At 47.2% G+C, this 13,586-nt stretch overlaps 1 protein-coding gene across 1 annotated transcript; it reads left to right on the top strand.

Moving 5' to 3' along the window:
- Positions 1-1,076: 1,076 nt before the first annotated feature.
- On the top strand, positions 1,077-13,356 carry LOC103608984 (centrosomal protein of 68 kDa-like; the record flags this gene model as incomplete). The annotated part of the gene is made up of 5 exons (XM_008593366.1): positions 1,077-2,606; positions 4,131-4,253; positions 6,916-7,012; positions 11,046-11,219; positions 12,297-13,356. Coding segments are annotated over 4 exons (1,920 nt in total), but the record flags the coding sequence as incomplete, so codon positions are not given.
- Positions 13,357-13,586: the final 230 nt, after the last annotated feature.

Below are 13,586 nucleotides of genomic sequence, written 5' to 3' on the forward strand. Positions count from 1 at the left end.
CCCTTTTAAGTCCTCCCAGAGTTAGTCTTCCTCCTGCAGGCCTTTCAGCCCCCAGCTCCAGCCCCCAGTGCTCCCAGCAGCAGCTCTTGCTGGCACGCTTAGGCCTGGGTGTCTCCTTCTGTTTTCCCCGAAGCTCTTGGGATTGGAAGGGTCCTGTGTGCAGGTCCTATGTCCCAACTCTTTCCTCCCTCTCCTGCCTGCAGCTGCCTGCTCTCTTGCCCTCTGTCACCTACGCACATGCGCTGTGTGACACTGCCGCTGTTACCTGCTGAGGTTTCCACAGCTTCCCTCAGTTACAGGTTCAGCATAACCCAAGCTACCCTGCAGGGAGTCGCTGGTCTCTCTCTCTTTGGTCACTGGCCATACTTGGAATGAGAAGCACCATGTGCTTTTCACACAAGCTCATTTCATCCTTACGTCCTGAGGAGGTGGTGCTATTAGTGTCTGCATTTCACAGTGGAGGGAAGTGAGGCTCAAAGTCATACATTCCAGTAGGGGATGAAATCAGGTCTTTCTGGTTCCAAAGTCTGTGCTCTTAACCATTGTACTATCCTTCCTCCCTTGGGTGAGTTCTTCATCGAGCAGATTAAAGATTCAATGGGAAGAAGCTGAGACAAATGGCTTGTTTTGCCAGTGTTCAGTTACCACTGGTGTGTGAGCCGAGCAGCATGGGGTCTGCTGGGTTTAGATGTCTCCTGTCAGCAACAGAAGGATCGAGCATTTTTTCTGCCCAGGACAAGCGTCTCAAGGGTCAGGCAGTGTATTCCAACTTCAGCATGACAGAGCCATCTGCGTTCTGCTCGCTCACAAGCTGAATAGCTATGGAGGAAGGACTTTTGAAAGGGCTGGGGCTGGGCATCAGTTTGGGGACGACAATGCTGCTTCCCAGAGCTGGCCGAGTCTCCATGTTGGCCACCAGCAGCTCACACTCTTCGTCTGCTTCTTGCCTCAGGCAGCAGACTTGTCATTTTGAGATCTTTCCTGAATACCATCTGGGCCTATGAGAAAACTCTTGAGTTGTCACTTTGGTTTAATATTTTCACTTGAGTGCTTTTTCTTCCTTTGTATCATTGCAGATGGAGGAGACCAAGCTTTCGGCCTCTGAGGAGCTACCTCAGACTCTTCATGTCCCCAGAACTACAGTTGTGTGCTCAGGACATGATTCTGATACCGAAGATGACCCATCCCTAGTTGATTCGCCTCGGGTGCTGGACCTCAGCCAGCGGCCCGACATCTCCGGTTTCCCTTTCCCGTCACGGTGGAAGTCTGCAGTGAGCCCGGGGACCGCTGCTCCTCAGCCTTCCAGCTGTAGCGTCTCTGCCTCCTCCACAGGCAGCAGCCTCCAGGGTCACCAAAAGAAGGCAGAGCCTCAGAGTTGCTCCCTTGCCAAGGTCTCCTCCTCCCTGGAGCTGGTTGTCCCCCAGGCACCCTCCTCTGTGGTGGGGCCAGGACCTCAGCTCCAGTGGTCGCCACTGCCTGTGTCCTCTGGGGGTGATGCTGCTGGGCTGGGCAGGAGGCGCCTCTCCTTCCAGGCCGAGTACTGGGCCTGTGTGCTGCCAGATTCCCTGCCTCCTTCTCCCGATCGCCATTCCCCTCTTTGGAACCCAAATAAAGAGTATGAAGACCTGCTTGACTATACTTACCCACTGAGGCCTGGACCTCACCTCCCAAAGCACCTGGACAGCCATGTGCCAGCTGACCCTGTCCTGCAGGACTCAGGTGTGGACCTGGATAGCTTCTCTGTCTCCCCAGCAAGCACCCTCAAATCACCCACTAATGTCTCCCTGAATTGCCCACCAGCAGAGGCCACTGCCCTTCCCTTTTCTGGGCCCAGAGAGCCAAGCCTTAAGCGGTGGCCTTCTGGAGTGCACCAGAAGCAGGGCAACATGGGCTTGGCATCTTGGAGCAAGCTCGCATCTACCCCCAGAGACCTAGACAGCAAGAATGCTCCTCGGGATAGCAGACAGCCAGCCCTAAGGGGCGTAAAGGACTGGTTACCCATGGACAAGCGCCTCGAGGTGGGCTCTCCCCAGCTGAGGACATGGAACAGAGGGTGGCCCTCTCCCAGGCCAGAAAGAGAGAAGGGGGCTGACCAGAGTGTCTGGCACCCTGCCTGCATGGAGCCTGGATGGAAATCAGAGGAGGAGTTGGAGAGTGAGGACGAGTATCTTGCCCTGCCTACTCGGCTGTCACAGGTTTCTAGTTTAGTTTCGTATATAGGTTCCATTCCCACCTTGGTGACCCTGCGTCCTGGGGCTGCCGAAGGGCAGAGCTCCCTGGAAGTGTCAGAAAGTGACGGGCCGACTTCCCTCCCATCAGACTCTAGCCAAAGCCAGCTTCCATCGACAGCCGCCCTGCGAGGGTCTGGGGACCCTGAGGGCCAGAACCACTGTTTCCTGCGCTCCTTGGCCCGTGCTCGGCACTCTGTAGGGGAAGGCGGTCTGGTGAGCAGCCAGGCCCTCGGGGGCTCCTCTGGACTGCTGAAAACACACACCTCCTTGCCAGCTGTGTTGGACCGGTGGCCATTCTCAGACCCAGATGCTGAAGGGCAGCTTCCTAGGAAGGGAGGAGAGCAGGGAAAAGAATCGCTGGTACAGTGTGTGAAGGTAAAGAGGCTTTGTGTACAAGGGTCTCATCTCTTCTTTCCCCAGGCTACTACTAACACTGTGAGGAAACTGGTGAATGCTGACCAAGCACTTTTTATGTGCCAGGCACTGTGCTGTACCTTATCTTATTTAATCCTTACAACTCTTGCCAGATAAGTACACTATTCTCATTTCACTGGAGAAAAAGGCAGCGAGGTCAGGTAACTTGCCCACTTATAATTAGCAAGGACTAGAGCCAGGAATCAGACCCAGGCAGACCATCCACAGAGGCTGATCTCTTCACCACCGCCCCTGGCTGCTTCCCAGCTCAGAGGTGTTCTGCACAAAAGGTTCTGTGCACAGATGCCTTTGGGAAACTGGCCTAAGCAAAGGTGAGTAGCTTCTTGAAGGTAGGACTTCTCAGAGCTTCATTTGCCAAAGTGGTGTCACTCTGCAAAGTTAGGGGCATTGGATGTGCCGTTTCCTAGACTTCTTGGTCACTGAACCTTCTTTTGTGGACCAGCTATTACCATCTGCAGGCGTAATTAATACTGCATGGAATGGGGTCGTCAGGGTCAGGCAGATCTGAATTTGAATCATGTGTCTTTGGAATTTTGGCTCAGTCTCTTGAGTTTACTTGTTTGTAAACTGTGGATCACTGCCTCTTTGGGGTGTTGTATGGATTAAATGAAATAATGCTAGATCTGAATTTGAATCATGTGTCTTTGGAATTTTGGCTCAGTCTCTTGAGTTTACTTGTTTATAAACTGTGGATCACTGCCTCTTTGGGGTGTTGTATGGATTAAATGAAATAATGCATGTCGAGGGCTTCACGCAGTCCCTGACTCATGATGAAGGTCCAGGAAGGTGACTCTCCCCACTCCAAGTGTCCACTGCCCTGCCTCCCCTGTGACACCAGCACTGCCGCGGAGCAGATGGCCTGTGAGCCAGCGCGTCCCAGCCCTCAGGGAGGGCTTCGCCTTCCTGGCTGTTACATGGATGGTTTTAATTGTCCTGTGAAGCAGGTCGGACAAATGTTATCGTGTGCCCTTTTGTGACAACAGATTGAGATACCATGAGGTAGTGTCATTTTTGGCTATAGGTTCAGGTTAGTCATTTTATTAGTCATTTATTTTACCTTTCCTGTTTCCCACAGAAGCCATTAGATAGTAATGGTGCTGATCTGAGAACTGGTTTCCATGGCAGGCACACCCTTTCTCGGCTGTTCCCCATCCCTGATCTTCCCTTGGCTGCTCCACTCCTACCTCCAGGGCTGGGTTTTCTCAGTCTGTCATTTTTGGTGTCACCTCAGGCTGAAGGAGACAGAACCCAGTGGGGCTTTTCATTGCCCTAGCAGAGGGAGGACTAGAGTCATGGGGTGGGGACAGGCCAGGGAGGAGGAAAGGGGGGACTGATGCCTCAGGGAGGGAAAGCTCTGGAAAGGTGCACATCTGTCTCCCGAATCCCCCTGATATTTTTAGCCTTTTGCTAGTGTAAACATCAGTTCCATCAGTAACACCATGTGCTCTTTATTCGTCTCCACAGACATTTTGCTGTCAGCTGGAAGAACTGATCCACTGGCTGTATAATGTCGTAGATGTTACACACCACGGGATTCCACCCAGGTCCAATCTTACAGGTCTCAAGTCTTCTCTGCAGCTTTACCGGGTAATATGTGGTCCTGGCTTCTGGCTTGTTCACTCAGGAGAGTAGTGGCTAAATTACTTGATTACAAAGTAAAAGCTCAACTGATTCCTGGTGTGTTATAGCTCAGTTGACTGTTTACCTGAAATCTAGTCAGAGGCCCTTTCAAATTCTTAATGCTGAAAACTTTATAAAATGCATGAGTTGTTTCCCAGGCCAAATAGAGTTTGGAGAAAATACATTATATTTATCTTGAACCAAAAATACTGGGATGGCTGGTTAGCTCAGTTGGTTAGAGCGTGGTGTTGTAACACCAAGGTCAAGGATTCAGATCCCCATACCAGCCAGCTGCCACAAAACAAAACAAACAAAAATACTTTATGATTTACAATGTAATTTTCCAGATGTCTCAGGGATTTATAACTATAGGCCTGTGTTATTTATTACAGAGCCACTAGTTACATATGACTATTTAAATTAAGTAAAAGTAAAGATTAATATTTTTTAGTTGCACTAGCCACATTCTAAGTGCTCAATCACCACATTTGTCTAGTGGCTACCACATTGAACAGAGCAGATATAGAATACTTCCATCTTCACAGAAAGTTCTATTGAACTATGCTGGTATTTAAGGATCTGAGTTGAAATTGTACTGACTCCAGAATATACACGGGGCATTTTGATGGTATTTAAACAAAAATCTAACATCAGTTTGCTTGTGTACATGGGTGGGGGGCTGTTGTTTGTTTTGTTTGCCTCCTTTTCATTATGCTTCTGTTATTTTAAAATACTTCTTTGTGGATTTTAGATAACTCAATTCTATACTATGTATATTTAGGGTGATTATACATTCTAGTTTGTGCCTTTTATTCTGGCATAATTAGTCCACTTTCATTCTCAGGAGTGTCCTGAATTGGAGGATAAATTGTATAGTTGTTATACCCAAGCATAACATTAACCTTGGCTGAGCTACTGACTTCTAGCCCATCTGGTTGGCCAAACCTTTCTAACTTCTTCATGAAGGAGCAGAGGCCATTTCTGTGGCCTGAGCCTGATGCTGGTTTAGACAGTGTTTTCTGGACAGTTCTTTGAGTTTCTTCAACCTTGTAACCTGACCATATCTTCAGCAGAAGAGGGCATGATTTCCATGTGCCTGAGCCAGGGCTGCATGACCCATGGGCCAAGCTGACTCAGAGCCTTGCTGAGACCACACCCTGGCTGGGAAGAGGAGGGAAAAGCCTCGCCTGGGCCTGGGCTGCAGGGCCAGCTGCTCCACCCTTGGTGCTGTTTCCTGCAGTGTAGAGAGAGGTTGTCAAGGGTTCCTCGCCCAGCGTTGAGCTTGAGGAAGGAGAGGAAGGCTGAGTCCCAGGGTCCTCTGTGTGCAGACCCTGCATGCATGCTTAGAGAGAGGTTGTCAAGGGTTCCTCGCCCAGCGTTGAGCTTGAGGAAGGAGAGGAAGGCTGAATCCCAGGGTCCTCTGTGTGCAGACCCTGCATGCATGCTTACATGTGTGCCGGAGGCCCAGAGACAGTACATTGCAGGGAAATTTTCCTGTTAGACTTATCTTGATGGCCTTTCCTGGCCTGTCAGAGCAGGCACAAATAGAGTAACTCCATTCCCTCTGTTTTATCCCTCATACCATCCTCTGTGCCTCGACTTCCAGGCTAGCCAGAGCAATCATTTTGCTCTGTGGGTAGAGCTGAGATCTGAGCCGGGAGTTACTCTTGCACATCAGTGAAACCTAGGCCTCTTGTGTCACCTACACAACTGTGTCACAAAGGGGGATGGCACTGTCAACCCCTTTCCTGTACAGAATGCTGCACAGCTCATGCATATGTATGAGTTACCTTGACTCCTGCTTAGATCAAGACCTCGTATAAGTGTATGTGTGTGTATGTATTCACTTATTTTACTGTGACTCATTTTCTCATATACTAGTAGGGTCAAGCCAGCATTAAAACTACACGGAGTACCAGAGAATAAAATAATAAGTGTAGGTACAGGGCAAAGAAAAACTGAAGACAGGAAAATAGTAAATCCAAGAGTAGAATGATCACTTCAAAATGTTAAGCACGAAGTTCTGCACCCTGGACTAAAGGATTTGACTTTACACTTCTCAGCTGCTAAAGGAACATCAAAAACAGTCAGCTACAAGGCTTGGTAGCTGCTGGGGGAAAACAGATGAGCTGCTTAGGAGACTTGCTGCTGCTTTGATGCTGGGGTGATTACCCTGGAGGTCTGCATATAGTGAGGACACTGAGATAGAGGCAGCAGCTCCCTGTGGTCAACTTAGTGGCAAATCTCTTGTGGTTCTTGCTTATCAGGCCCATTAGAATAGGATACAATTTGTTTTGAGAATCCCCTAACCCCTGTGAGTTACAGAGAATCCCATGAGGAGGGAGACAAGAAGGAAACCCTGACTCCAGCTGTTCATGGGCCAGCCTTTGCCAGGGGAAAGAAAACGCTTCTGACGTCAAACTGAACAGAAAAAAACCATTGACTGTTTACCTTGGGCTCAAAGAAGCTGAAGTTAAACTACTGCACTGTTCACTTGGGGGATTCTGCAGACTGGGTGGGATGTATCTTCCAGTCAGGGGGGGAATCAACTTGCTTTGCATGGTGTTTTGAGTAACTTTACAAAACAGTACTAATGAAGCTTTTTCTTCTTTTCCTGATATGCTTTAAGCAATTTAAGAGAGATATAGATGAACATCAGTCCCTGACGGAGAGTGTCTTACACAAGGGGGAGACTCTTCTTCAGTGCCTGTTGGATAACACCCCAGGTGAGATGCTTGAGGTTTTGAATTTAGCCAGAGCTCAGTATGTCTCAGCAGCAGGCCCAGGGACCCACACCATCCCTAGGAGGAGCCAGTACCAGTCCCCCCCACACGCACTGCCTTAGATTCCCATGACTGGCCGCTTGCCAGCTCCTCACATCGTCATTGCCCCTGCAGACCCACGAGACAGTGGCAGTCATCAGAGCAAGCCCATTAGAAATTAGGCATCGAGGGGCTGGCTGGGTAGCTCAGTTGGTTAGAGTGCTGTGCTGATAACAACAAGGTCAAGGGTTTGATTCCTGTACTGCCAGCCACTTGCCCCTGCAGACCCACGAGACAGTGGCAGTCATCAGAGCAAGCCCATTAGAAATTAGGCACCGAGGGGCTGGCTGGGTAGCTCAGTTGGTTAGAGTGCTGTGCTGATAACAACAAGGTCAAGGGTTTGATTCCTGTACTGCCAGCCACCAAAAAAACCCCAACAACAACAAAAAATGAGCTTTCTAATAGAAAACTTTACTTATAAAAAAAAAATGAGGCATCGAGCCTGCAACAACAATCTTTTTTGCTTCTGCTTTCTTATTTCCCTGGTGTTCTGGGTGGGAATCCTGGTGTGAATCCAGCTGTCCTTAGTGTGTGGCTGGGGTAGTCACTGGTAGCCTCAGGGGTTCCCCATCTTACCCAGCTCAGGTCAAACTGTTCTCTGGTTATCTGCTTTGCGTTCTGCTTTGGAGAAGGATTTGTTTCAGAAAAGGATTGAATTGATCAAAAGGATTGGAGAACAGTTGGTCTGTTCTCAGGGAATGGACCAAATGAAAGATGAGAACCGATGAGAGGGGCAGGGTGGCGGTCGCGTGTAAACCAAGTTCAAGCCCTTTTTGTATGATGAGTTCCCAATTAGGAAAGTAAAAATCACAGACTTCAAGAGCACATCCATGCTTGCCAGCTGCTAAGGCTTTCTAATCATCATTGTCCCTAGGGGGGAGGGGATAAGATGTGCAGGATAAGCTGGAATGCTAGGTTAATCCTTGAACTGATGTACTTCTGCCCCTCAAAAGCAGCCCCTAATTTCCTGTAAGACTTCACACAACCAAGTGCTAAAAGAGCCCATCTATATTATGCCTGTTTCTGTTTGGTTTTGGTTTTTCTTTTTTTTTTTCTTCAGTTTGTGTGTTGGAGTAAGGTGGGATTTACACTGGAAATCACACCACATAAGCAAAGCTGGACAGGCACGGTGGGGCTTGAGAGGAGGCACTTTCCTAACTAGAGTGGTGGGCAGGTGCATATGGGGGAGGTGGCACAGAGCAGGGTTTCTCAACCTCGGTACTACTGCCGTTGGGGGCCCACAATTCCTTGTGGGGGCTGTCCTATGCACTGCAGGATGCTTAGCAGCATCCCTCACCCCACTAGATGCCCACAGACATCTACAACAGTTTGACGATCAAAATGTTTGTAGACATTGCCAAATGTACCCTGAGAAGAAAAATCACTAGAGCTGAGAACCATGAATAGTCAGAGAGGTTTTGATGGACAAGACCACTGAAGAGTTTTCGGCGGGAAGCGATTATCCAGTGTGAATTATGTGAGCTTTTTGCAATCTCCTGCCCTATTAAGGCTGTTGTTTTAGCTCTTCTGGTGTTCTCTTGTACTGTTTTTAGGTTTTGGGGTTTTTTTGTTGTTGTTGTTGTTAGCCAAAACAACAGCTTTTAGGTTTTTTATTGGGGCAGAAATTCAGAATGCCAAGTGTCCTTGCTACTTGTAATCACACTAGCATTTTACAGAATACTTACTATGGGCCAAACAGTGAGCTGAAGCAGTTGGCGTATCAGTTTTTCTTCATCTAATCACAGCCCTGTGAGATGGATACTATAGTTACTCTCATCTTAGTTGTGAATCTGCCTCAGGCCACACGAGCAGTGACAGCTTGCCTGAGCCCCTGTATGCTGGCTCCTTGCTGCTGTCACAGTGTCTGGAGGCACAGGGGCCTGAGAGAAAGGCAAAGAGCTCAACTGCCAGGAACCTCCACTCCTCATGGAGACCACATGTGAAAATAGGCCTTGTAAAAGCTACAGTTTTTCTGATCTTTGTTTAAAAATCAATTCAATGATATTTTCCAGTGCCTTATTGGCAATAAGAGCATCCCACTTTACCCTTCTCTCAAAAGGGGTCTAGAGGTATTTTACTGGCCAAAGTAAGAGGCTTCTGGGTTTTCTGTGGTTCTCAATTATATGTCCAGGCTCTTTCAGGTTGACACAGTGCCTTCCCCATCCTCTGCTTGGAATAACAGGAGCTTGGCTATTTTGTGAAAACCACAAGTTCCCCTTGACACTTCACACTGTCTGTCTCCTGCTAAGTGCACAACTTCCTTTCTTCCTCCAGGAGCAGAGTCAGGAGAGTCAGCACACAAACATCCCCCCAGCCTCTTCAGAGCCTGCCTTCTTACTCGGCTACAAGAATAACCTTAGGGATGTGAAGCCAAAATCTACTTCCCCCTCCAAAATGTCCGTCTCAGGTTCCTGCCAAGGGCTTCCATGTGCATGTGGAAATCTGGGCCAAAATCTACTTCCCCCTCCAAAATGTCCGTCTCAGGTTCCTGCCAAGGGCTTCCATGTGGAAATCTGACAAATTCCTAAGAGAATAAGCGTAATAACTTCGTATAGAAACCTATTGGCCAGACCAGGCCCCTGTACGTATTCTGTTAAAACACAAAAATCTCACTGGGGAAAGATGTCTATCTCATTCCCCTTCCTAGCTTCTCTTTTATTTGCCCCAACCAAACATTTTAACAGTCTAAAATAAAAGTTCAAAAAAATAAAGTTCCCCTTTGACAACACACAAGGAAGACTGAGCAAAGGCCTGTTGAAGGTGGAGGGGAGAACACAGCCCGGCCACCATTATGGCCAGGCTTTACTGCACACTCAGGCTGTTTCCTCTGCAGCGCCTTGCCAGCTCTCGTGAGTTGTCAGGACAGCATTTTGCCCTGATGACACCACACTGATGTGGCTTACCAAGGGGCTGTGTTCCTTCTCCTTCCGCCCACCCAGTCAGCATTGTCTGTAGATACACAGCTTCCCCTTTCTTTTCCTCTGCTGGCAGATATTGCAGCTGTGGCAGGAAACTAGGGAGTATTAACACAGCTGATAAAGGCACAGGAAGCAAAGGCAGCCTTTGTGTTTAACAAAAGAAATAAATGCTTTAGGAGAAAAAACAAGCCTGCTGTGTGATGCAGTGACCCTAGCCCATCCCTTCCTCACATGAACACTTCTGGCATATAGGAGTGAATCTTGTCCTAACTAACAATCTTGTCTTAGCCTGCTCTCAGATCACTTTCCTTTTAAGTCTTTTCACTAAGGATGCACAAAAAAGGGTCCACGAGCATTCCCAAATACATTACCACACCACCCATATGTGAAACGCTTGACCCCCCAGCCAACAGAAGTTGATAGGACCTGGTAGGAGCCCAGTGTCCTAATGTTGACAAGTTTTATTTCATTGAAGCCTTATGCCTGACAAGATATGGGTGTGCCTGTGTCTTATCTCTGAAGTCGGGTAATACCAGTCACCAGGGAATCATGTCTGTGTGCCTTTGCCTTTCTGTGAATTATGTAATTCCTAAGTGCAGCCAGTGAATTCTCTTAGCTTTAATCGGAAGTTAACAACATAGATCCCCTAGTGCAACAGAGGTCCTTGGAGAATCACCATTAAAAAGACAGGTTGGCTGGTTAGCTCAGTTGGTTAGAGTGTGGTGGTGCTAATAAAACCACGGTCAAGGGTTCGGATCCCCACAGCCAGTTGTGAAAAAAGACAGGTAAACATTCTGAAACTTGCCGTGGTCCTGTTTTGTGTGAAATCCTATATATATGTTGTGACACTACGGTCAAGGGTTCAGATCCCCATACCAGCCAGCTGCCCCCCAAAAGAAAGACACACACACTATATATATATATATATATATGCATGCTCGATGCTCGTATGTTTTTTTGATACTGGGCAACAGCTGCATGGGTTTTTGGGGTCTAATTGCTTTGAATCTCATTGTTAGTTTTAAAGGACATCCTTGGGAGGATTGCGAAGCAGTCTGGTGAGCTGGAGAGCCATGCAGACCGCCTGTATGACTCCATCTTAGCTTCTCTGGACATGCTGGCTGGCTGTACCCTCATCCCTGACAATAAGCTGATGGCAACAAAGGAGCACCCATGTGAAGAGGTTTAACCTGGTAAGTAGAGGGGCCCAAGAAGAACATCTGCCCTCCAACCCCAGTGCTGGTTAGGGTTTAGAGCTCCTGTTGAGACAGTCAACTACACTTCTTAGAAGTTTGTTGAGCAAAGAGCTGATGAAACAAATGAAATGCTGGAAGAAGGCAGTCCATGATACTGAAAAAGGAGTCACTACCCTTGCCAGGTCTTCCCTCTGGTGACGAAAGTGCACTGTGGTGCTTCCCATTACTGAGTTTCACTCCTGCTGCCTGCTGGGTTGAGGGTGCCCTGTGCTCCCATTTCTATGGCAGTCTCTTCACCACCACCCCTACCACGTAAGACAACAGCAGCAAAACTTATCTATACCTACTTTATCTCTGCATATGTATGCTTCTCCTGTATGTGGCTATGGTCAGGCTGCCCCTGTTCTGCAGGCTCTTCTTGCCAACTCCTTTGGTACTGCATCTCCAAGCATGTCTGGACAGCACCAAGTGCCCACAGAAACACAGTTACTGATAACACTCTGCACCCATCCCCACAAAGTGTCTTCACAAATTTCCCATACCACTGCTTTCCATAATAGGCTAGGGGTACAGATGGTAATATGCCTCGGAGAGTTAACAAGTAATACAACTTTCTTTTGATCCCTTGGCAAAGCAAACAGGGAATGATAAAAAGGGACTGAGAGCACAGTGGGGCTTGGTGCCCACTTTGGGGTTGCCACTGCCCAGTGCTCTTCATAAGTCCACAACTAGACTGTACTTTCTCTGAAATTTCCTCTCTTCAACAAAATGTTTGTAGTACTTAACTCAGAAGATTTTCTAGTAAGAATTCACTGTAGATATGTCAAGGGCAGAGTCCCTGTATTTGCATCAAAGCAATTTGAGTAGTCATCTTAGTTATAAAATGAATGCAGAGGGACTAACCAGTTAGCTCAGTTGGTTAGAGCATGGTGTTATAACACCAAGGCAAGGGTTCAGATCCCTATACTGGCCATCTGCCAAAAATAAATAAATAAATAAAATGAAGGCAGGTGATTGCTGTCGTGTGTTCCTCTGCAACTTCATGCCTGTAACACATGCTCCTTTCTCTTTCAGGCAACTTCTCAGGCAGAGGTGCAGTCTATCTGCCAAAACCCGCCTGGTGGGGAAAAAAGCCTTCAAGAAGTCCTTTGCAAGAGTCATTCAACACTGAAGTCACAGGAGAAACTTTAATACACTAGCTTTAAAATACCTTCTCTTCCCTGAAGTAAGGGCTGTTGAGTTACTATTTTTATTTACAATGAATCCTTCCAAACTAGTTTTCCTTTTGGTGCTTCTCTACTGAGATGTGACTTTGCAATTTTAAAAATTTTTGTGGCAGCTGGCTGGTAGAGGGATCCAAACCCTTGACCTTGGTGTTACCAAAACCATGCTCTAACCAACTGAGCTAGCCAGCCAACCCTTGCAATTTTTGACCAAATAAGACTTAAGGTCTTGCCTCCCCTCTATTCAGTTAAAAAAGAGCAGACAAAGATCCTGACTATTCCACCTGCTGAGGTCGTTTACAGAAGGCTGATATGAGAAAGAAGGTTCCAAATACTTGGTATTCTCAGGCATACAAGAGGACCCAAGAGACTGAAAAAGGGAATGGTTGGCCAAAAATCTTGGGTCATTTCATAAAATGAAGTGTAAATCCCTCTGAAGACTTAGATAGAAGAGACTTTAACCCTTAGTCTGTAGAAGAAAAAAGGTAAATGAACAGAACCTCTACAAATTACTTTGGGCAATTTATGACACTTTTTGCCATCTCGAGGACTTAAGGCTCCACCTTCCTGTCTAACTAGTATTTTAAAATGTGTTAGGGGTGTTGATGACCCCAAAGTCAAGGGTTCAGATCCCCATACCAGCCAAAAATAGATGATGTGTTAGTTACTTGGGGAACTGCCATCGTGCTTCAGCATGGCTATTGAGCCCTTATTGATCAAGCTGAAGGGTACCACTGGGAGGACTCATCCTTCTACTCCTATTCTCTCTTGGAAGAGTAGTCCAAGGTCAGGGAAGGGAATGGATAGCATCATGCAGCCTGGTTCACTACAGAAACTAAATAATGAAGGAAAAAAGGGAATCTTTTGTTGCTTTGGAGTTGACATGTAAGTACCTTGATAGAAAAAAAAAANCAACAACTATGGATCAGCCATTTAAAGCATTGATTCTATAGGTTTTTTTGAAGGAAAAGAATCAGTTACTGCTACAGTTATTGCAGATTCTACTTAAAAAAGCACTTCAAAAAAAGGTTTGGGCCATGAGTGAATATGGAAGGAGAAAAGTGTAATAACAATAGGAACTAAAGTTCTATTATTAAATGTGACTTTTCTGCTTCAAAATTTCTCAGACTTTACAGTCACT

Source organism: Galeopterus variegatus, unplaced genomic scaffold (assembly GCF_000696425.1).
Source record: "Galeopterus variegatus unplaced genomic scaffold, G_variegatus-3.0.2 Scaffold9047, whole genome shotgun sequence".
Taxonomy (NCBI): domain Eukaryota; kingdom Metazoa; phylum Chordata; class Mammalia; order Dermoptera; family Cynocephalidae; genus Galeopterus; species Galeopterus variegatus.